The sequence below is a fragment of the Poecilia formosa genome, unplaced genomic scaffold (genome assembly GCF_000485575.1).
Source record: "Poecilia formosa unplaced genomic scaffold, Poecilia_formosa-5.1.2 Scaffold154, whole genome shotgun sequence".
NCBI classification, from domain to species: Eukaryota; Metazoa; Chordata; class Actinopteri; order Cyprinodontiformes; family Poeciliidae; genus Poecilia; species Poecilia formosa.
Window position 1 is genome coordinate 744,516 of NW_006800093.1, and position 24,770 is coordinate 769,285.

The window sequence follows — 24,770 nt, forward strand, 5'->3', positions numbered from 1 at the left end:
CACACGCCAACAGGTTTCCTCACCTAAGGCAAAACATTCAGAATGATTTAAAACCGGTGATGGCTCGTCAGTAAATTTCCTTTATATTTTTTTAATATGTTTATGACCGTTTCATACATTCAGTTGTTCACATCTTTGGAAATTTTTTTTACATTTCAAATCACATTAAAGTCAAAAACATTGGTTCCTAATGGCCAAAAAAAAAAAAAAAAAAAAAAAGATGCTACCACCTTGTTTCACCATGGATGGTGTGGAGAGTTGGATAAAAAGCCATGCAGTGTTTGACATGTTGGTCAGAAATTCAGTTTTGGTCTTTATCTGAAAAGGCCAAAATTGAAACATGTGGAACCATCTTCCACATGTTTGCTACATCTCTGCCACAGCTGCAAACAGGAACGTTTAACGACTTTCTATTCAAGAGTGGCATGCATGTTCTACCTCATAAAATCCCAGTAAAAAAAAAAAACATCCAGGTATGTGGTTGTAACGGGTCAAAATGTGAAAAAAAAAGTTTAAAGCATTTCAGAAGGACTTACAAAATGTTCACAGCATTAAGTGTTAGGCAGGTTTGAGTAGGAAACAGAAAAAAAATTAGAATACAGCAAAAGCAAATTGCAGAAAACTAAATCAGCTGCAGAGCATGTTGATATTTCTTTTAGCATAGAAGAAAAAGGAAGATTTGCTTTCACAATAAAAGCCCCAATGGAAAGAAGTTACAGATTTACTATAACATTTGTAGCCAAACACTGTTTTCACAAAATAATCTGAGATATGAGGTGTAAAGATTATCCTCTTAGAGCTCAAGTCTCTAAGAGGATATTGCCATTGGTCAAGACACACAAACAGCAATCGCAAGATTTACAGAATCAACATCACTTTTTCGACAACTACTACGGTTTCAAAAAAGGCATAATAGTCCATACTAAAAGAACAAAAAATAAATAAATGAAAGGAAACAGGAGGTAGGACGGGGGGAAGTTTGCCTTGGTGCATGCAACATCTGGATGTTTGTTTTGCTGTATTGCACCAACTAAAACCAAGTAAACACATTTTAAAAAATAAAACAAAACCAGTGTATACAGTATGGATAGAGCAGAGAAGAGTTTTTAAAAAGAAAAACAAGAAGAGTTAAGGATTTCTATCACTTCTGAGAAGTGTTTTTACAATGAGATCAATCCATGCAAGGTGACAGATTAGGTGAAAAGGTGTTCTAAATTCAAACAAAAAGTCTTTGTCGCCCTCTAGTGGTTACAATGAAGACACTACTCAGACGAGAGGAAACAGGATTTTAATACCTTCTGAATTAACCCTGATAAATAAACTAATTATATTATTGTGCCAATTATTTTATTAACTACCTAACAGATATTTAAAAATATGCAATCATCTTTAAACCAGCAGTGGTGTTAACTTCTTTAAAAAGTTAATGCAACAATTTCTTTTTAACTTCATTTATAAGCTTCAAAACGATTATATTGGTCAAAAACTCAGCAGGAACTACATGCCAGAGTTTTACTAGTTCATTAGCAACAATACTGATAAATTAGTACCCTTAAATAAAATGCAACACTGGCAATGACAAACTCTTTTAATGAGATTAAATGATAATGATTACAACTACAGACAGTAACAATGAGGAACACGTTTCTAATTTAAAATACTCATATCTACCCCAGAAAGTATAACGATGACAAAAAAAAAAGATTAAATTAAATGAAACCCTTTTTTTTTTTGCTTTAATGTAAAAATGTAGATATCACAATAATTTCAAAATCAACATTTTATGAAATGAAACCAGATTACCATCCGTAATGTCTTTTTACAAAACCGTGGCTTGTTTTTAAATTGAGAGCTGCGTCCACTAGGTGGAGTTCTACCTTCAAAAATGTGTCAACATTTTTGCAAGAAATAACTTGCGGGCTGACTTTGGGAGTGTTGCAACTCTGACGAGTTAACTTTGATTAATCGTGTAAAACTCAGCATTGTAGTCTTGTTGGAAACATTTAGCTAACCACTCATAAATATACGCTTTACTATGTTGTGTTGTCAGATTTCCTTTAAAGCTTCAAGGCACTCGGCACATAATTATTCATCAACACAATCCTGTAAAAAAAAAAAAGGCACATTATGTTCCATGTCTTCATAAACAATGACAAGTGCAGCCAGTGTCTTTTATAAATGCTTGTTTGCTCTCAAAGACTGAGGATACTGTATTAAGAAGTAAGGGGGGTGAGGGGGTAAAGGCAAGTCTTTATTTTTGCATAAGTTACAGAAGGTAATCGTTCATCTCCATTTAAATCATGCATGTAAGCCAAATAAATATATCCTCTTTTCGTAGAACATAAGACTCAATGGCTTAATCAGTTTCTGACGGTGCTGCTTGTAAACTTCACTTATATTCTCTGATTGTTACTCCCAGGTCCAGATGTGGAAGTCGGGTGTCGGCAGGCTTTGCCACATCTGCATGTTACCGGTGGTTTTGTTGGGGTCTTGTACGCCTCAGTAAGGATCCATCTTAATCCTCCTGTGCAAGCAGCAGGTGAACACCATCCCACAGATCTGAAAACAGCAAGTGTTAAGTCAAATGCTCTCCATGGGAGACTGTGGGAAGATTTAAAGCTGTCGACTCCAGAGCAGTAAAGGGTTAAAAGGTGATGGTTGAAAGTATGAAGCTGGTTACTGTGGCAACAGGGGGATGGACCAAAGCAGTCATTACCGCAACATCAGCATGTGCGCACGAGCTTGCATAAAAAAAATAAATAATTTTTTTTTTTTTTTTAAATGAAGCCGGAGGTGGTGGGGAAGTGTGAATATGTATTCAGACACGAATATCTGCACTTTGATTGCTTCTTCGAAACCTTTAAGTAACTCGAGATATTCTGACTAAACTGCAACTTACAAGTTTGTGAAAATGAGATCCTAGTTTGCAGATTGAGCAGAAAGTTAAAATCAATCCATCGATCTTCTATACTAGCTTCTCTTTGCAAGATCATGGTGGGTCAGTGCCCATTTCGGGCGGCCGTTTGGCAGGCGGGGTACACCCTGGACAGGTCAACCGACCAGTCATGTCTTTGGACAGCACCAAAGTGCACAGAGAAAAGCTACACTTGGAAGAGGAATACGAAATTCTGTGCCGAAAGATCCTAGACCAAGATTTCCAGGGTTCTTCTTACTGAGGGGCAACAGTGCCACCGAGTGGGACACCGTATGTCCCTAGGTGCAAAAGTACTACACTAAATGACTATTACAGAAATAGTCTAAAACCAACGGTTGACATTTAAATCCTGATGATCAGGCAAGCCATTTTTGAGCCTCAAAGCCCTGAAAGTCAAGCAAGTCATGGATTGCCGTTTACATGGCATCTGTTTGTAGCAACTTTCAAATTCTGAGAGCAGAAATGCTTTACTTAAAAAACTTTTTTTAGGTGATCATTTTTCTGATCCAAATGGGCTCTAAAGCAGGGCATTTTGGATCATTTCTACTGGAATCCCTGACAAAACGACTCCACAAGATCATCATTGTACTTTCGTGATTTTGTGTTAGGCGCACCATAAGAGAGACGTCTGACATGCACTGACGTTCACAGCTACTTGTGTGATTTCATCCGTTTGCTGTGTTCAGGTAGATGTAAATTTGAGATAAAGGTGCACTGAGAGCAGCTGTAAAACACAAGTCAATACAATTCATGATGTGTAGAGTCAAACACGGTACATAGAAAAATCAATTCTATGAAAAAAATTAAAGTAAAAATCTCAGAATACTTAATTTGCTTCAGTTCATTTACTGTAGCTTTCCCCTTTCTGACAACAAAGGCATTTTAAAGCATTGAGCTGTGTGAAAACAGACAAACTACTTCCTATTAACTATGAGAATACACAATAGTCAGGTGTGCAGTTTTAACTAAGCCATTTACTGGCAGCCTTTTTTTTTCCCATGACTCCCCATTACAACAACATGTATTAGCAGCGTATTTTCGTATAAAGCCATGCAGATGCATGCTTTAAACAGCACAAAGACAAAAATATATAAAATAAAAAATAAAAAAAATAAAATAAATCAACAAAATGGATGTCATTCTGTGTGTATGCAGACTGCAGATTTTCTATCTGGCAAAGAGCATGCATGCCAACAAGGGCAAACATGCAGGCGAATATCCACACAGCACCTTCCAACCTTGTCTATCCATTTGATTAAAAGCACCACGGAGCTCTAGAGCCAAATTACAATGCACCAAAGTCCTCTTCCTCTTCCTTATAGAGCAGATAGATAAAGCAGGCTGTCAAGAGTGCCCCGGCGAGCTACAGTGAAACCAAACATACAAAAGAAAGACATTTGCAACGCACATAAGTCAGAATAATGTAATACAGTTGCTGGGTTAACATGAAACATAAAAAACAAAACAAAAAAAATTATGTTGCCATGTTAAGTAACAGACAAAAGGTTAGAGTGGATGAGAGATGACGTAAGGATGTGCCGCGAAGAAAAAAAACAATTTTTTGGAATGGAAAGGTTTGGATTAATAAACAGCAAAGTTCACACAAGTCCAACTCAAAAATCCATATTTCTAAACTTAAAGCAGTTCTGCAAACAATCTGGACAAATTCCACAAAACATAAAACAACAATGTTTTGAAGCAATTTTCTAAATTGTGCTCATTGAGTGACTAGGAAATCTTGTTACGCAATGGATCATTTTTACTAGCAGAAGGTTACTTAGAATACATTTTTTTGATCAGATCAAATTCAAATTTCATATTTGAAAAAAAAACAAACAAAAAAAAAAACGGTCAGACCCAAACAGGCATCACATACAGATATCATGTAGTAACATCTTCTTTGGCTCCAGTGTTTATAGATTTTCTCTAAGAGTTTGATGAAAAAAAAACACAGGTTGTAATATGGAAAAAGAAGTAAAATAATCCAACATTTAGGCAGCAGAAAATAAAAATCTGCTCACTCTGTGCTGTACATGGAAAATTATCAAATCAAATTTGTTTCCAAGTTCACCCCAATACAAAGGAACCCTGAGTATAGACTTGGAGCACGGCAGAGCACTTACCATGTCATTGCGAGAAAAATACATTTGTATTTTCTAGTGGAACAGTTACATACAAAAAATGACTGATAGTGAAGCATACGTTTTGATTGCGGACAAGTTGGATTTTTTATTTTTATTTTTTTTTAGCTCCGATTGCATACAGTGATAAATTTAAAGATAAAAAGTTTGCAGTGCTTTTTTTTTTTCTACACTACATTTTTCTTCTATACTAAAAAATTCTTTAGTACACATACTAAAGAATTCTGAAAAACCCGATGAATCGATCCCATATAAAGGGTTGCACATAGAATGTTCTTCATAATCAACCTCTTCTTTTTGCGCTCGGCACTGTCCATTTTGGTGCTTTTGGAATGAAACACTTTTTATGGCAACAGTAAATGGAAAGCTGAATTTTACTCATTTCGGAACGGAAATGAGTAAAATTCCATCGATAATGAAACATCTTATCTTTTGCCATTTCAAGTCTTCACTGCTTCGGATGCAATTCAGGCCTCGTATTTTTATGTTTGTTTTTTTTTGTTTTTTTTTCCATTACTGTTCTGATACTCAATTAAAACTGAGCAGACTGCAGAATGGGCCAGAAATTTTCTTTGAGAGCAAGAAAAAGGGCATGGTGGCCACAGACTAATAAGATGCTGCAGATCAACAGGAAAGCAGACAAGTTCCAAAAAACAAACAAAATACTACATAAGGTTTTTTTTTTATGTTCCTACTGACCACCAGCTTGAAAATCACTTCATCTTATAACAATAAAATGTAGCATTACTCTTCACCTTAAACATTTTTGTACACTAGAAAGTAAGCCTATTGGACAGAGAGTCCATCATTCATCAAAACAATAAAGCTCAAAGGATCCATTTGAGCACTTTTGAATGTTTTTTGTTGATGCTCTCATCAGAAGTGTTTTTGCATGGGGTAAACAGAATGCTATGGCAGATCAGAGTATATGCATCAAACAGCTTCACGGCGTTTAAAAGCAGGGCTCCATTTCAGCGTGGAACAAATAAAAAGGGGCCGATGATGAAGCAGACTCATCAGTGTAAAATGGAAAAACACTAATATACAAAGGTTTCTGACCTGCCATGTTAGATTTTCAGTAATGGAAAGATTAAAAGCCCGTCCACCAGCGTTGTGTAAGGTCTTTATTCAACAGAGGCCAGAGGCTCGTTATTTTAGACAATAAAGTCTGATTAAGGTCGATTTTTGTTGTTGTTGTTGTTGTTTCCGCGGACAGCAGTATTCCGCTTCTCTGCACAGCATTACCACACCGTCATGTTCTACTTACCTGAAGACAAGCCACACCAATTCCCACCGCTCCAATAACCAAGAGATGGTCAGCAAGGAACTGCTCCAGCTTAGTGATGCAACCACCCTGGAGAAGGTTAAAGAAGTCATTTACAAGAGAAGCCAATAAACAGTTAGGGTGGCACTCACCACCTTTCCATGAGGAGACGAACACTCACCTCCACTTTATAGATGTTGGACGGATGGTCCCTCCTGCCACAGTCGGCCGTGATGGTTTTACAGCAGCTGTCAGGCACCACCCTGCCCCCCGACCGCTCTGACCTAATGTACACACTCAGCGTCCAATCCTGAGAGTTGTTGCTGCCACAGCACTTGAACTGGAGAAGCAGAAAAATAAAGCAAGGGGTTGGCTGGTGTCGACCTAACGCATCGGAACATGAAAAACCGATTTAGGATAAAAATATATATGCATTTTTTTTTATTTATTTTTTTTTTTGGTGCAACTCATCTCCCAGCACCATAATTTTCTAGGTTTATATAATCCCTCCAATTGACAGCTAATCTTCTGCTTCATTAAGATTACACTGATTGAATTTCTGGATTGTGTTGGAACAATTACTTACGTCGACCACAACGACAGCCACAGAATCATGAGTTTTACAACGTCTTTAGGCAAAGTTTGAAGTTACATCCATGTAATTAACAGCAAGTGTACTTGGTTATGCTTGCTGACAGAGGAAGCAAGTGGAGACATAAACTCAACCACAGAGATTAACTTCCATATATCTCTCATACGTCTTGTTGCAGTCTGTCCACTGCGGATGTGATCGTCTCCTTCCCTGGCTGAGCATAATTCTCAGTCATTGTTTGGTTGAGGTGCTCCTTCAGTTCATCACTCAGCTATAAAAAAAAAAATATAAATACAAGGAGAAGAAGAAGAAGAGGCACAAAATGAGAGCAAAGAAGACACTTATTTTAATGAGTGTGTTCTATAGGTGATTTATTCTCAAACATGTTGAGCGTACCCAAAACGGCAAAATACTGAATCTTGGGGCAACAAGCACAAAGTTGTGGTTTTTTTTGTTTGTTTGTTTGCTTTTGTAACTAAAAAAAAATAGGATTAAGTTGAAGTCTACAATTTCCCTTGGATCTGACTGCATCTACAAGTGAAGATTCTGACAGCCATAATCAGAGATGATTCCTCTCCAATTAAAGAAAAAGAATTTTCTTTGAATTGACAAACAGAAAAATATTTTATTCTTGTGTTAATTACATGCCCCTAATCTGAAAACTCTTGAGTTTGTGCAGATATCTCTTTCGTAGTGCATTTCATTCCTGTACACCTTAAAGTTTCATCGTGAGCATTCAGAACTTACCCTCTGGTAGTAAACATAAGCCAGCACGCCAGCCACCAACTCAATCAAGAATATTAACAGCAGGAAGAAGAAATACTGAAAATTAGACAAAAGGAGAAGAGGGGGAAAAGAGAAATTTGATAAATTAGTCCCAGGATTTTAAAGCATCGAGACATTTTAGCGTCACAATCATCCACATAGTTGTCAACTGAACCAACTTCTCCGCAGCTCGAGCTGCTACAAATTGTGACGGCTCAATATAAACGTCCATCATCTGTCATTCGGTTGCATGCGTCACTTCTGACACAGATGGCAATGCTGCCGGAGAATAAGACGAGTAGGAATGCAGCCCGACAGCCTGTGGAATCTGATTTCTTTGGGGAATCGCGAAATGAGTCCTGCACGAATCCAACTGCAAATATACAACGTTTTCTTTTCAAATCCAAATAATGACTGTCATTTTGGTCACTAAAAGAACAAAAACATTCACACTGCTTGAAATATCAAATTAAAATTATTATATTTTAAAACCTGAACTTGTGAACAAAAACAAAAAGGCATCACATTGAAAGAAACTGTGCCGAACAAGTTATTGTCTATGTATGCCTAATGAGCAAGATAAAAACTGAACTTTTCTTGGGTCATATAATAAAGAAGACATTTATTTGTAAAATGGGCCCTGCACGTAACACAAGCACACAGAGCTAATTAGAGCCAGCTGTCAGAGCAGGACAAAGTGGTGTAACCACAGCTCTGCTGATGCCTCTCCAAAGCCCATTGTAGAGACAGACGTTAGCACAGCGGCCAACAAAATAACGCCAAACTACCGGTAGTAAACATCTGCAGGAATGCAACGGGAACTACTGGAGAACAACATGACCATTTTACCCAACTGTTCTCGTTTAGAATCAATTTGGCAAAATCAGGCAAATTCCACTTTACACTTCAGTGGGATGCAACTGTCAACGGATATTAAACAGCCTAGAGTTTCAAAAGAGAGTGTTTGGTGCGGATGACATCTGTGATTCTTTGTGAACTTGCGCTGGTTAACTGGTGGACTCGGGCTCATTAGACTCTCTGCATTGGTAATCATTTTTTCAGTGAAAGTGGATGAGCGATGCAGTGATTCAGAAAGAAACGTCACTTTATGGAACAAGCATTAACCAGACCGAGTGGCTCTTGGAGGAAACTGGTAGCTGAAGATTATGAAAAAGCTCTTTCGTGTGTACTATGGTGGCCAAATTTCTTAAAACCACATTTGGTATTGTGCAGCTACGCCTCAGATGATTTGCTTGAGCCTTACAGAGTGCAAGTAAAGACCTTTGAAGGCGAGAAAATTGATTTAAAAAAATATGAAGATAAAAATACAAAACAAAAACCGGGTTGCTCAGATGTTGTTCTATGTACTGACTGATTTCTACTCTCTGGTGTAACAAACCTGGGCAAAGGAAAAGACAAAAGTCACAGAAATAAACAAAAGTAAGCTGCCAGGTAAGGAGGGGCCAATATGTTTTCACACAACTGTGAACTGTAAATACTTAATTATCTTGCCTGTAGAAAATGGCACTTTGTTGCTGCAATGGTATCATTAACAGAAACCACAGTTTCTCTTGGTTACAAAAAAAAAGTCATTTTCTGTGAGAACAAAAATAGCAAACGCTACATCCAAGCATTATTCATTCCCCAATAAGCAGCGCATGGAGGCTGCTCATGTTAAAGCAAATAACACAACATATTCCTATAATCCTCTATACGTCTAACTCGTAACTCCTGCAAGCACCTTGCTCTCTTCATATTCCTGCATCCATCAACAGTTGATAGGCAGACCTATAAATAGACCTGCAGCAGAGAACATTCACCTCCCACCTGCTTCTGTCCCTGTGGGCCCCTTCCTTGTAAAATAATGAGGACAGTGAGAGCCTCGTCAGAGTCATTTGTTACCATCTTGTGACAGACCTTTAAAACAAGGTTGGCACAGAAGAGATCCGTGTTGTGCTCCTGCGCAGGTGTGATGTACCTATGCAGAAGCAGCACACATTTTTGTACAAGAGAGTGATGGTTTGGGTTGGAGGTGTTCACAGGGTAACGTAGGACCAATCAGCTGACGCATCAGAGGCAAATATCAATTACTGATGACCACCTTCTTCCTCCAATGACAAGTGGTAGAGTAGATACACTCTCCATCAGCATAAGAATAATAATTTTGGTTTTAACATCTCTTAAATCTTTATTAATCTTTTTTTCCATTTACATAAACTAATCTATATCCATGAATATACTGCCAAATCAGAAAATTAAACATCCAGCAGAAGGTTTTTAATGGCTACAATAAGTGTGCAGTAGTTCTGCATCTTGGCAAGAGACATTTACTCAGATACCGGTGGGAGTGCAAGTATAGATGTTTTTTTTCCATTTTTCCATTTTTTAGCGGCCTTACATTCGACAAACTCTGCATTAAGGACGTGATTATTTGGTTCTACAATTTATTAAACTCATTGGTGGCACAATTTCAAATTGTGCCACCAATTTGAAATTGGTGGCACAATTGTAGCAGATTCTACAATAGAATCTGCTTCAATATAAACGACATACCAAGTTTACTAATGATATTCATCTTTAACACCACCCATAAACTAAAACACACATTTCCCTTAGGAATTGTTTTACATTACGGATAAAAGCAAAGGACAAAAAAATTACATCTTCTGAGGCAGCAATATACTGTTGCATACGTTTCACGAGTGCAAATACGATGCATTTTAGCACAAGCATAAATGAGTGCAAATCAAGTTCACAAGTTACAATCTGTTCTCAAGCTGCTAAAAATGCTTAATAAGGTGGTCCATGTAGCAACTCTCATTGAATTTTAAAGTCAAATTCCTCCATTAAAGTCCCACAATGAATATAGAATTCCTGCTGACTGTGAGTTTATTCAAAACTCTGAACTGTACATATATTTCCAGTTTCTTATTATTCCATATGCATACGAGATAAACGTTGAGCTAATTATCCCCAAAAAAGGCCCACCCTCTTCTTTCCCTTCCTCTCATTCAAGTTTATGTCATCCCACATTTTGTCTGAGCTTTATATGATAGATTTCGCTAGGGAAAAAAAAGTAAATGTAAATGGTTTAAAAAAAAAAAAAGAAAGTGGACATTATTAAACAAGTTAGAAGCCACACAGAGTAGACATGAAAAACTAACCGATCCCCTCATATCATTGTGACTGGGAGGAAAGACTTGAACAGGAACTCTCATGAATGTCTTGTAACTCGTGTCTCACCGTGGAAAGGCAGCTTCTCTGTTCCCGGATAACAGCGCAGCAGCCCAAGAAGCCAGTAACAACCACTAGGCCGCCAGCCAGGATCAAGATATACGCTGAAACAGCAAAAGTGCTGGAGGCCAACAGACTAAGGTAGTCACTTTTCTCCACCAGGGTCCACACTCCTACACCCAAGACTGCAGCTCCACCCACCTGCAAGTGCAAAAAAAACAATGTAATCAGTGTTTCAAAAACGTGCCGCAAATAACTATACAAAAAAAAAAAAAAAAAAAAAGACCAGCATGATATAACAGCACTTTTTGTAGAAAAGTAAGAGTGCCATTGGATGAGTCAGAGGACAGCGGAAAAGTACAAAACGGGCCATAAATTAGGGCAGAGGAGAGAAAGGAGAGAGGAAACCTGAGGAGAAACATAGAAAAGTGGCACAAAAAAAAAAAACACCCACAGGAGAACTGAGAGTAAGGAAAGGGCATAATGACTACTTCCTTCCACACAATCATGAGTGAATGACCCAGGGAGGTTCTAGATCTGTTTTTCACATCTCAGGAGGTTCACAGGCTGACAAATAGGAAATGCCTCAGAAAGCATTTCACCGTCATCCTCCCTTCCTTTTTCAGTCTACAGCAAGATCTTCTTATTCACAGAAAGATATCGCAAGTTGAAGACACATTATTATGGTAAGGAACCCAGTCAGAAATAGCTTCACATCAAGAAAAAAGTACAATAAAAAGTACATTAAAATTTTCACCAAAAAATTGAAAGAAATCTGAAAAGTGTAGCATGCTTTTGCATTTATACCCTGCCACTTATCTAAAGATAATCAATCAATCAAATTTTATTTGTATAGCACATTTCAGCAGCAAGGCATTTCAAGGTGCTTTACATAATTAAAGAAAAAAATAAAAAACATTATGTGACATTAATAAGNGTTTGTGAAAATGAGATCCTAGTTTGCAGATTGAGCAGAAAGTTAAAATCAATCCATCGATCTTCTATACTAGCTTCTCTTTGCAAGATCATGGTGGGTCAGTGCCCATTTCGGGCGGCCGTTTGGCAGGCGGGGTACACCCTGGACAGGTCAACCGACCAGTCATGTCTTTGGACAGCACCAAAGTGCACAGAGAAAAGCTACACTTGGAAGAGGAATATGAAATTCTGTGCCGAAAGATCCTAGACCAAGATTTCCAGGGTTCTTCTTACTGAGGGGCAACAGTGCCACCGAGTGGGACACCGTATGTCCCTAGATGCAAAAGTACTACACGACTATTACAGAAATAGTCTAAAACCAACGGTTGACATTTAAATCCTGATGATCAGGCAAGCCATTTTTGAGCCTCAAAGCCCTGAAAGTCAAGCAAGTCATGGATTGCCGTTTACATGGCATCTGTTTGTAGCAACTTTCAAATTCTGAGAGCAGAAATGCTTTACTTAAAAAACTTTTTTTAGGTGATCATTTTTCTGATCCAAATGGGCTCTAAAGCAGGGCATTTTGGATCATTTCTACTGGAATCCCTGACAAAACGACTCCACAAGATCATCATTGTACTTTCGTGATTTTGTGTTAGGCGCACCATAAGAGAGACGTCTGACATGCACTGACGTTCACAGCTACTTGTGTGATTTCATCCGTTTGCTGTGTTCAGGTAGATGTAAATTTGAGATAAAGGTGCACTGAGAGCAGCTGTAAAACACAAGTCAATACAATTCATGATGTGTAGAGTCAAACACGGTACATAGAAAAATCAATTCTATGAAAAAAATTAAAGTAAAAATCTCAGAATACTTAATTTGCTTCAGTTCATTTACTGTAGCTTTCCCCTTTCTGACAACAAAGGCATTTTAAAGCATGGAGCTGTGTGAAAACAGACAAACTACTTCCTATTAACTATGAGAATACACAATAGTCAGGTGTGCAGTTTTAACTAAGCCATTTACTGGCAGCCTTTTTTTTTCCCATGACTCCCCATTACAACAACATGTATTAGCAGCGTATTTTCGTATAAAGCCATGCAGATGCATGCTTTAAACAGCACAAAGACAAAAATATATAAAATAAAAAATAAAAAAAATAAAATAAATCAACAAAATGGATGTCATTCTGTGTGTATGCAGACTGCAGATTTTCTATCTGGCAAAGAGCATGCATGCCAACAAGGGCAAACATGCAGGCGAATATCCACACAGCACCTTCCAACCTTGTCTATCCATTTGATTAAAAGCACCACGGAGCTCTAGAGCCAAATTACAATGCACCAAAGTCCTCTTCCTCTTCCTTATAGAGCAGATAGATAAAGCAGGCTGTCAAGAGTGCCCCGGCGAGCTACAGTGAAACCAAACATACAAAAGAAAGACATTTGCAACGCACATAAGTCAGAATAATGTAATACAGTTGCTGGGTTAACATGAAACATAAAAAACAAAACAAAAAAAATTATGTTGCCATGTTAAGTAACAGACAAAAGGTTAGAGTGGATGAGAGATGACGTAAGGATGTGCCGCGAAGAAAAAAAACAATTTTTTGGAATGGAAAGGTTTGGATTAATAAACAGCAAAGTTCACACAAGTCCAACTCAAAAATCCATATTTCTAAACTTAAAGCAGTTCTGCAAACAATCTGGACAAATTCCACAAAACATAAAACAACAATGTTTTGAAGCAATTTTCTAAATTGTGCTCATTGAGTGACTAGGAAATCTTGTTACGCAATGGATCATTTTTACTAGCAGAAGGTTACTTAGAATACATTTTTTTGATCAGATCAAATTCAAATTTCATATTTGAAAAAAAAACAAACAAAAAAAAAAACGGTCAGACCCAAACAGGCATCACATACAGATATCATGTAGTAACATCTTCTTTGGCTCCAGTGTTTATAGATTTTCTCTAAGAGTTTGATGAAAAAAAAACACAGGTTGTAATATGGAAAAAGAAGTAAAATAATCCAACATTTAGGCAGCAGAAAATAAAAATCTGCTCACTCTGTGCTGTACATGGAAAATTATCAAATCAAATTTGTTTCCAAGTTCACCCCAATACAAAGGAACCCTGAGTATAGACTTGGAGCACGGCAGAGCACTTACCATGTCATTGCGAGAAAAATACATTTGTATTTTCTAGTGGAACAGTTACATACAAAAAATGACTGATAGTGAAGCATACGTTTTGATTGCGGACAAGTTGGATTTTTTATTTTTATTTTTTTTTAGCTCCGATTGCATACAGTGATAAATTTAAAGATAAAAAGTTTGCAGTGCTTTTTTTTTTTCTACACTACATTTTTCTTCTATACTAAAAAATTCTTTAGTACACATACTAAAGAATTCTGAAAAACCCGATGAATCGATCCCATATAAAGGGTTGCACATAGAATGTTCTTCATAATCAACCTCTTCTTTTTGCGCTCGGCACTGTCCATTTTGGTGCTTTTGGAATGAAACACTTTTTATGGCAACAGTAAATGGAAAGCTGAATTTTACTCATTTCGGAACGGAAATGAGTAAAATTCCATCGATAATGAAACATCTTATCTTTTGCCATTTCAAGTCTTCACTGCTTCGGATGCAATTCAGGCCTCGTATTTTTATGTTTGTTTTTTTTTGTTTTTTTTTCCATTACTGTTCTGATACTCAATTAAAACTGAGCAGACTGCAGAATGGGCCAGAAATTTTCTTTGAGAGCAAGAAAAAGGGCATGGTGGCCACAGACTAATAAGATGCTGCAGATCAACAGGAAAGCAGACAAGTTCCAAAAAACAAACAAAATACTACATAAGGTTTTTTTTTTATGTTCCTACTGACCACCAGCTTGAAAATCACTTCATCTTATAACAATAAAATGTAGCATTACTCTTCACCTTAAACATTTTTGTACACTAGAAAGTAAGCCTATTGGACAGAGAGTCCATCATTCATCAAAACAATAAAGCTCAAAGGATCCATTTGAGCACTTTTGAATGTTTTTTGTTGATGCTCTCATCAGAAGTGTTTTTGCATGGGGTAAACAGAATGCTATGGCAGATCAGAGTATATGCATCAAACAGCTTCACGGCGTTTAAAAGCAGGGCTCCATTTCAGCGTGGAACAAATAAAAAGGGGCCGATGATGAAGCAGACTCATCAGTGTAAAATGGAAAAACACTAATATACAAAGGTTTCTGACCTGCCATGTTAGATTTTCAGTAATGGAAAGATTAAAAGCCCGTCCACCAGCGTTGTGTAAGGTCTTTATTCAACAGAGGCCAGAGGCTCGTTATTTTAGACAATAAAGTCTGATTAAGGTCGATTTTTGTTGTTGTTGTTGTTGTTTCCGCGGACAGCAGTATTCCGCTTCTCTGCACAGCATTACCACACCGTCATGTTCTACTTACCTGAAGACAAGCCACACCAATTCCCACCGCTCCAATAACCAAGAGATGGTCAGCAAGGAACTGCTCCAGCTTAGTGATGCAACCACCCTGGAGAAGGTTAAAGAAGTCATTTACAAGAGAAGCCAATAAACAGTTAGGGTGGCACTCACCACCTTTCCATGAGGAGACGAACACTCACCTCCACTTTATAGATGTTGGACGGATGGTCCCTCCTGCCACAGTCGGCCGTGATGGTTTTACAGCAGCTGTCAGGCACCACCCTGCCCCCCGACCGCTCTGACCTAATGTACACACTCAGCGTCCAATCCTGAGAGTTGTTGCTGCCACAGCACTTGAACTGGAGAAGCAGAAAAATAAAGCAAGGGGTTGGCTGGTGTCGACCTAACGCATCGGAACATGAAAAACCGATTTAGGATAAAAATATATATGCATTTTTTTTTATTTATTTTTTTTTTTGGTGCAACTCATCTCCCAGCACCATAATTTTCTAGGTTTATATAATCCCTCCAATTGACAGCTAATCTTCTGCTTCATTAAGATTACACTGATTGAATTTCTGGATTGTGTTGGAACAATTACTTACGTCGACCACAACGACAGCCACAGAATCATGAGTTTTACAACGTCTTTAGGCAAAGTTTGAAGTTACATCCATGTAATTAACAGCAAGTGTACTTGGTTATGCTTGCTGACAGAGGAAGCAAGTGGAGACATAAACTCAACCACAGAGATTAACTTCCATATATCTCTCATACGTCTTGTTGCAGTCTGTCCACTGCGGATGTGATCGTCTCCTTCCCTGGCTGAGCATAATTCTCAGTCATTGTTTGGTTGAGGTGCTCCTTCAGTTCATCACTCAGCTATAAAAAAAAAAATATAAATACAAGGAGAAGAAGAAGAAGAGGCACAAAATGAGAGCAAAGAAGACACTTATTTTAATGAGTGTGTTCTATAGGTGATTTATTCTCAAACATGTTGAGCGTACCCAAAACGGCAAAATACTGAATCTTGGGGCAACAAGCACAAAGTTGTGGTTTTTTTTGTTTGTTTGTTTGCTTTTGTAACTAAAAAAAAATAGGATTAAGTTGAAGTCTACAATTTCCCTTGGATCTGACTGCATCTACAAGTGAAGATTCTGACAGCCATAATCAGAGATGATTCCTCTCCAATTAAAGAAAAAGAATTTTCTTTGAATTGACAAACAGAAAAATATTTTATTCTTGTGTTAATTACATGCCCCTAATCTGAAAACTCTTGAGTTTGTGCAGATATCTCTTTCGTAGTGCATTTCATTCCTGTACACCTTAAAGTTTCATCGTGAGCATTCAGAACTTACCCTCTGGTAGTAAACATAAGCCAGCACGCCAGCCACCAACTCAATCAAGAATATTAACAGCAGGAAGAAGAAATACTGAAAATTAGACAAAAGGAGAAGAGGGGGAAAAGAGAAATTTGATAAATTAGTCCCAGGATTTTAAAGCATCGAGACATTTTAGCGTCACAATCATCCACATAGTTGTCAACTGAACCAACTTCTCCGCAGCTCGAGCTGCTACAAATTGTGACGGCTCAATATAAACGTCCATCATCTGTCATTCGGTTGCATGCGTCACTTCTGACACAGATGGCAATGCTGCCGGAGAATAAGACGAGTAGGAATGCAGCCCGACAGCCTGTGGAATCTGATTTCTTTGGGGAATCGCGAAATGAGTCCTGCACGAATCCAACTGCAAATATACAACGTTTTCTTTTCAAATCCAAATAATGACTGTCATTTTGGTCACTAAAAGAACAAAAACATTCACACTGCTTGAAATATCAAATTAAAATTATTATATTTTAAAACCTGAACTTGTGAACAAAAACAAAAAGGCATCACATTGAAAGAAACTGTGCCGAACAAGTTATTGTCTATGTATGCCTAATGAGCAAGATAAAAACTGAACTTTTCTTGGGTCATATAATAAAGAAGACATTTATTTGTAAAATGGGCCCTGCACGTAACACAAGCACACAGAGCTAATTAGAGCCAGCTGTCAGAGCAGGACAAAGTGGTGTAACCACAGCTCTGCTGATGCCTCTCCAAAGCCCATTGTAGAGACAGACGTTAGCACAGCGGCCAACAAAATAACGCCAAACTACCGGTAGTAAACATCTGCAGGAATGCAACGGGAACTACTGGAGAACAACATGACCATTTTACCCAACTGTTCTCGTTTAGAATCAATTTGGCAAAATCAGGCAAATTCCACTTTACACTTCAGTGGGATGCAACTGTCAACGGATATTAAACAGCCTAGAGTTTCAAAAGAGAGTGTTTGGTGCGGATGACATCTGTGATTCTTTGTGAACTTGCGCTGGTTAACTGGTGGACTCGGGCTCATTAGACTCTCTGCATTGGTAATCATTTTTTCAGTGAAAGTGGATGAGCGATGCAGTGATTCAGAAAGAAACGTCACTTTATGGAACAAGCATTAACCAGACCGAGTGGCTCTTGGAGGAAACTGGTAGCTGAAGATTATGAAAAAGCTCTTTCGTGTGTACTATGGTGGCCAAATTTCTTAAAACCACATTTGGTATTGTGCAGCTACGCCTCAGATGATTTGCTTGAGCCTTACAGAGTGCAAGTAAAGACCTTTGAAGGCGAGAAAATTGATTTAAAAAAATATGAAGATAAAAATACAAAACAAAAACCGGGTTGCTCAGATGTTGTTCTATGTACTGACTGATTTCTACTCTCTGGTGTAACAAACCTGGGCAAAGGAAAAGACAAAAGTCACAGAAATAAACAAAAGTAAGCTGCCAGGTAAGGAGGGGCCAATATGTTTTCACACAACTGTGAACTGTAAATACTTAATTATCTTGCCTGTAGAAAATGGCACTTTGTTGCTGCAATGGTATCATTAACAGAAACCACAGTTTCTCTTGGTTACAAAAAAAAAGTCATTTTCTGTGAGAACAAAAATAGCAAACGCTACATCCAAGCATTATTCATTCCCCAATAAGCAGCGCATGGAGGCTGCTCATGTTAAAGCAAATAACACAACATATTCCTATAATCCTCTATACGTCTAACTCGTAACTCCTGCAAGCACCTTGCTCTCTTCATATTCCTGCATCCATCAACAGTTGATAGGCAGACCTATAAATAGACCTGCAGCAGAGAACATTCACCTCCCACCTGCTTCTGTCCCTGTGGGCCCCTTCCTTGTAAAATAATGAGGACAGTGAGAGCCTCGTCAGAGTCATTTGTTACCATCTTGTGACAGACCTTTAAAACAAGGTTGGCACAGAAGAGATCCGTGTTGTGCTCCTGCGCAGGTGTGATGTACCTATGCAGAAGCAGCACACATTTTTGTACAAGAGAGTGATGGTTTGGGTTGGAGGTGTTCACAGGGTAACGTAGGACCAATCAGCTGACGCATCAGAGGCAAATATCAATTACTGATGACCACCTTCTTCCTCCAATGACAAGTGGTAGAGTAGATACACTCTCCATCAGCATAAGAATAATAATTTTGGTTTTAACATCTCTTAAATCTTTATTAATCTTTTTTTCCATTTACATAAACTAATCTATATCCATGAATATACTGCCAAATCAGAAAATTAAACATCCAGCAGAAGGTTTTTAATGGCTACAATAAGTGTGCAGTAGTTCTGCATCTTGGCAAGAGACATTTACTCAGATACCGGTGGGAGTGCAAGTATAGATGTTTTTTTTCCATTTTTCCATTTTTTAGCGGCCTTACATTCGACAAACTCTGCATTAAGGACGTGATTATTTGGTTCTACAATTTATTAAACTCATTGGTGGCACAATTTCAAATTGTGCCACCAATTTGAAATTGGTGGCACAATTGTAGCAGATTCTACAATAGAATCTGCTTCAATATAAACGACATACCAAGTTTACTAATGATATTCATCTTTAACACCACCCATAAACTAAAACACACATTTCCCTTAGGAATTGTTTTACATTACGGATAAAAGCAAAGGACAAAAAAATTACATCTTCTGAGGCAGCAATATACTGTTGCATACGTTTCACGAGTGCAAATACGATGCATTTTAGCACAAGCATAAATGAGTGCAAATCAAGTTCACAAGTTACAATCTGTTCTCAAGCTGCTAAAAATGCTTAATAAGGTGGTCCATGTAGCAACTCTCATTGAATTTTAAAGTCAAATTCCTCCATTAAAGTCCCACAATGAATATAGAATTCCTGCTGACTGTGAGTTTATTCAAAACTCTGAACTGTACATATATTTCCAGTTTCTTATTATTCCATATGCATACGAGATAAACGTTGAGCTAATTATCCCCAAAAAAGGCCCACCCTCTTCTTTCCCTTCCTCTCATTCAAGTTTATGTCATCCCACATTTTGTCTGAGCTTTATATGATAGATTTCGCTAGGGAAAAAAAAGTAAATGTAAATGGTTTAAAAAAAAAAAAAGAAAGTGGACATTATTAAACAAGTTAGAAGCCACACAGAGTAGACATGAAAAACTAACCGATCCCCTCATATCATTGTGACTGGGAGGAAAGACTTGAACAGGAACTCTCATGAATGTCTTGTAACTCGTGTCTCACCGTGGAAAGGCAGCTTCTCTGTTCCCGGATAACAGCGCAGCAGCCCAAGAAGCCAGTAACAACCACTAGGCCGCCAGCCAGGATCAAGATATACGCTGAAACAGCAAAAGTGCTGGAGGCCAACAGACTAAGGTAGTCACTTTTCTCCACCAGGGTCCACACTCCTACACCCAAGACTGCAGCTCCACCCACCTGCAAGTGCAAAAAAAACAATGTAATCAGTGTTTCAAAAACGTGCCGCAAATAACTATACAAAAAAAAAAAAAAAAAAAAAGACCAGCATGATATAACAGCACTTTTTGTAGAAAAGTAAGAGTGCCATTGGATGAGTCAGAGGACAGCGGAAAAGTACAAAACGGGCCATAAATTAGGGCAGAGGAGAGAAAGGAGAGAGGAAACCTGAGGAGAAACATAGAAAAGTGGCACAAAAAAAAAAAACACCCACAGGAGAACTGAGAGTAAGGAAAGGGCATAATGACTACTTCCTTCCACACAATCATGAGTGAATGACCCAGGGAGGTTCTAGATCTGTTTTTCACATCTCAGGAGGTTCACAGGCTGACAAATAGGAAATGCCTCAGAAAGCATTTCACCGTCATCCTCCCTTCCTTTTTCAGTCTACAGCAAGATCTTCTTATTCACAGAAAGATATCGCAAGTTGAAGACGCATTATTATGGTAAGGAACCCAGTCAGAAATAGCTTCACATCAAGAAAAAAGTACAATAAAAAGTACATTAAAATTTTCACCAAAAAATTGAAAGAAATCTGAAAAGTGTAGCATGCTTTTGCATTTATACCCTGCCACTTATCTAAAGATAATCAATCAATCAAATTTTATTTGTATAGCACATTTCAGCAGCAAGGCATTTCAAGGTGCTTTACATAATTAAAGAAAAAAATAAAAAACATTATGTGACATTAATAAGAAGATGAAAAGTAAAGACAAAAACATTAAAAACATGGAAGACATCAGAACCCGCACTCTAATCCTAATTTAGCCATAAGCAACTCTAAACAGGTGGGTTTTAAGTTGAGATTTAAAGGCTCTCAGTGTTTCAGCTGTTTTACAGTTTTCTGGAAGTTTGTTCCAAATTTGTGGTGCATAGAAACTGAAGGCTGCTTCTCCTCGTTTCGTTCTGGTTCTGGGGATACAGAGCAGAACCAGAAGATCTGAGGGGTCTAGACGGTTGGTACAGCAATAACAGATCTTTAATGTATTGTGGTGCTAAACCGTTCAGTGACTTATAAACTAACAACAGTATTTTAAAGTCTATTCTTTGAGCTACAGGGAGCCAGTGTAGGGGCTTTAAAACTGGTGTTATGTGCTCCATCTTCCTGGTTTTAGTGAGAACGCGAGCAGCAGCGTTCTGGATCAGCTGCAGCTGTTTTGATTGATTTGTTAGTCAGACCCAAAACAACTTTTGGCACCATTAAAAGCTGCAGATTGTTAGCGATGCAAAGACCGATTGCAATTATTATTATTATTTTTTTTTTTTTACTCAATTATCTTTGCAAAACAGCTCAAGCTCATAGTGCAATGGCTTTCTTCTTGCTACTTTCCCCTACAGGTCAGGCTTGAGCGTCATATAACTGTCCTGTCGGCAGATTTTTCTCAGCTGAAAACCATGCGTCCTTTTCCTTCTACCTCACAGTGATGCTCCAGTTCATGGTAATCTTTCGCTTGCATGCAAACCCCAAATAATCTAAATGATAACCTCACTTTAGGCTGACAATATGTACACTTTTCAAAACACGTTGTGGCTTTTTCTGGAGCTGTACAACCTGTTCTGTTATAGAAAATGCAGCATCATTTTGATCTTTCCTGTTGAAAGCCACCTACCCAAAAAAGAAAGTTAAACAGAAAGAGCAGGTACTTGAGGCAAACTGTCAACCAGTCTTCCTCGTCATCTTTATAAGCCATCGACATCTTCTTAGCTGTAGGTCGCTCCAGAGAACACCGACTTTATTCTCTCCTGTAAAAGAAAAGAAAAACAAACAATGGATGGAAAATGAGACATCGAAGTGTGGTTTTATAAATGGTTACATTTCTCCTAGGATCAACTTGTCACATATTGTAACTTGGTGCAGCTGATCTGGTCAGTTTGTGGCTTCTTCTGCACAAACATTTGAATTTGCATTTCAAACGCCGATTTATGAGGCACTGTTTACATGATCTTTAGCGCGTTTGACATGTTAACATGTTTTGTGCCGAGAAGCACAAAAGAGCAGCTTTGATTTGCTTTCCTCTTTCTTGCAGTATTCCCATATCACGGAAGGTATCTGATGCATTCATGAGCTCCAAGTAAACCAAGGGTAAAAAAAAATAATAATAAACACAAAATTTGCAGAATCATCTTTTGTTATGTCACAACATACGTCCCTTCATTATTCACAGCACGGAACAAGCAGTATCCCATTGAAAGATTAATAGATTAGACTGTGTGGTCTTGAGTCTGTAAATAAAAGGTCAGGGAGTGGAAAGCACTTAGATCCATAAAACTGATCTATAGTGTTTCCTTCAAATCGACAGCAGGGGGGAAAAAAAGGAAAAAGAAAAGATGAGAAAAACATAAGTTCAATAAGGCATCCAACAAATTCTAAAACAAGGACTGGATCAGTCAATGGCACCCTTAAAATAGAAGGGTTTTTGTTTGGGGTTTTTTTAATCAATCTATATTACATCGTATTTCCACCACAAACTTCAATGCAGTTTAATGCAAAAATACAAGAGTGCACTTTTGTGCATCCATCACATGAACCTAAAGAAATTACGAAGAGGTTTGTGAGGTAATGCAAGTGGAAATCTTTGAAAGCTACACCCATTATCTGACCCATAAGTATTTTTATACGGATACTGTTTACCAAGTTACAGTTAGGGGAAAATAATTAGTAATACTAGCTAACAGGGTAGTGTGGTGGCACTGTGGCAATGAACGTCCTGGGTTTGAATCCTGGGACCTTGAGTAACTTTTGTAGTCATTTAAACAGTTAGATTTGGTTACTGTTCATAAAAACATTTTACATTGCATCTTTATTCCTCTTAAAAGTCACAAAATACATTTGTTTTAAGAATTTTAATGTTTACCTAGTTTTTCTTCATAAAGACATGTTATTTTACCTCTCTTTTACATTTTCTTAGTTTGAATTTTTTCTCATGATTATTTTTGGTACATTCTAGACCCTCTGTTTTAAGCACTTTGTGTTACATTTGACTTTATAGAAAGTGCTCTATAAATGAAGTCTGATTGACTAAATAAAAAATGATCAAATAAGTTATAGTATCATATCCTAAACGTTACTTCTTTTTAAACAAACAGCTTTCATCACAAGGCCTCCCAGTCAGTGCTCTGTTCAAGACAAACGCTTTGAACCTGTTTTTCTACGAGAGAGAGAGAGAAAAAAAAAAGCCTTGCCCCCTCACGTTTTAGAACTTTGGCCACCCTGTTGTGTCTATCAACGTCGTAAAATGAGGAAACGTTAAGAAAATATCCATTTTGTTTTACGGCACAGGACAAACTTTCATACGCACTTCCTCGGACAACGGGACATACGCAGTCGAGCATCCTGGAAACTAAACACACCTGCGTTGGTGATACGCAGGATAAAGTTTAACAGCGTTACCACACACTTATCGAAAAACAAGCGTCCCATTCACACAACATGGACAGTACTCACCGTCTTAGCGCTGGAAAAAGGGCTTCGGGTTCCTGCTGTTCCCTCCGGAGCTTAGAGGACGCCGCTGCAGCGGTGGGCGTTTTGTCCGGTCAAGCTTGTTGCTTTCACGGTAATCCTATGTCTGCTGTAGTGGTGCGTTCGAGTGCAGCTCGAATTTTTAGATGCTATATATTTTTTTTTTTTTTAGACGGACGTGACAGTAGCGGAGCTGACGCACGTCCTATAAGGCAGCATTGTTTTGTTTTTTTCTTTCAACAAAGAATTATGCATTTTTATCAAATGCATGTGCTTGTTTTGAGAGCCACATGCGTTTAAATTTTGATTCAAAATAAAAGTGCTCTAATTAAAGTTCAAGACATCAGGGTCCATGATCCTAACCTCCTCCTATTCCTATTCCACTCTTTGTTGCCATTTTTTTTAAAGACCATCTCCAACATTTGTTGACATAAAACTGAATAAAACTAAATTTGGAGTAACATAAAACTGACATACACATGGCTCTTCTAATCGGAAGACTGGTCTGTGAATTGCATGCTGAGAATCTAATGCAGGATGTAGTCGGAGTTACCAGGAGGAAGATGAGCACTGGGCTTTCACTGTTTACAGGGTCACTCTGCTTTCACTGGGAGATGAAAAGAAATGAATGAAACAAATCTAATCATATGAATGTGCGTCCACTGTCCCCAGAGGATTGTTGTTAGTCTGATTTATCCACTTCCAGTTCAGTTTTGACATGGGCTTGGTGTCATTGTCCTGAAGGACCATCCAGTTTTGTCCAAGCTGTTGATCAGAGGTAAATTTGAAGAATTTAAAGATAATATATTTGTTTTTCATTTCTCCATCCACTCACCTGCAGTGAAACAGACTCTGAGCATGATGCTGCCACCACCTTGCTTGACATTTGGAACAATGCCAATGTGCTTTTTATACTTTACATAGATGAAGCTGCAAGTTAACTATTTTTTGGTGAACTGGTGAACACAGACAGAAATTTCTTATACTTGTTTTTGCCTTTATTGTGACTCAGATCCTTTAACACGGAGGCGGAACTGAAACACAGCCAGACTGGCAATACTGTGCAAAATATATTTTTAAATGAGAAGACAAGGCAGAGCTATATAAAGCAATATTTAAAAGACATAAAAATGAAAAAATGCCTCCATACCAACACCCGGATGATCACCGATTGTCT

General features: G+C 38.0%; 2 protein-coding genes across 3 annotated transcripts; both read right to left on the reverse strand.

Annotated features, from left to right (window-relative positions):
• Window positions 1-1,570: 1,570 nt before the first annotated feature.
• LOC103146253 (tetraspanin-11-like) lies at window positions 1,571-11,413 on the reverse strand. The gene is made up of 7 exons (XM_016677340.1): window positions 11,382-11,413; window positions 10,941-11,187; window positions 7,680-7,754; window positions 7,099-7,203; window positions 6,522-6,680; window positions 6,344-6,430; window positions 1,571-2,559 (listed from the first exon to the last, which is right to left on the reverse strand). Exons 1-7 carry the CDS (start codon window positions 11,411-11,413, stop codon window positions 2,500-2,502), a joined length of 765 nt encoding a protein of 254 aa, XP_016532826.1. The 3' UTR covers window positions 1,571-2,499.
• Window positions 11,414-12,727: 1,314 nt separating this feature from the next.
• Window positions 12,728-23,737, reverse strand: LOC103146209 (tetraspanin-11-like). Of its 2 annotated transcripts, XM_016677383.1 has the most exons (9): window positions 23,579-23,737; window positions 23,433-23,467; window positions 21,744-21,876; window positions 19,903-20,094; window positions 16,642-16,716; window positions 16,061-16,165; window positions 15,484-15,642; window positions 15,306-15,392; window positions 12,728-13,260 (listed from the first exon to the last, which is right to left on the reverse strand). In XM_016677383.1, exons 3-9 carry the CDS (start codon window positions 21,828-21,830, stop codon window positions 13,183-13,185), a joined length of 783 nt encoding a protein of 260 aa, XP_016532869.1. In that variant the 5' UTR covers window positions 21,831-21,876; window positions 23,433-23,467; window positions 23,579-23,737; the 3' UTR covers window positions 12,728-13,182. The 2 variants fall into 2 exon arrangements, with proteins under 2 accessions (XP_016532869.1, XP_007564091.1); XM_007564029.2 differs by lacking the exon at window positions 23,433-23,467 and having other exon boundaries at window positions 23,579-23,736.
• Between the last annotated feature and the right edge of the window lie 1,033 nt (window positions 23,738-24,770).

What these genes read in the sequence shown, in the direction of transcription:
- LOC103146253 (XM_016677340.1), bottom strand. Translation starts at nt 11,413, where the DNA reads ATGCCCTTTCCTTACTCTCAGTTCTCCTGTGG. An exon ending in CTTATGTTTACTACCAGAGG is followed by an intron (nt 7,204 to 7,679) that starts GTAAGTTCTGAA and finishes TTTTTTTTATAG; the next exon opens with CTGAGTGATGAACTGAAGGA. An exon ending in TTGGTGTGGCTTGTCTTCAG is followed by an intron (nt 2,560 to 6,343) that starts GTAAGTAGAACA and finishes TGCTGTTTTCAG; the next exon opens with ATCTGTGGGATGGTGTTCAC.
- LOC103146209 (XM_016677383.1), bottom strand. Translation starts at nt 21,830, where the DNA reads ATGTCGATGGCTTATAAAGATGACGAGGAAGACTGGTTGACAGTTTGC. An exon ending in TGTTTAACTTTCTTTTTTGG is followed by an intron (nt 20,095 to 21,743) that starts GTAGGTGGCTTT and finishes TTGCACTTGCAG; the next exon opens with GTGGGTGGAGCTGCAGTCTT. An exon ending in CCAACATCTATAAAGTGGAG is followed by an intron (nt 15,393 to 15,483) that starts GTGAGTGTTCGT and finishes AACCTTCTCCAG; the next exon opens with GGTGGTTGCATCACTAAGCT.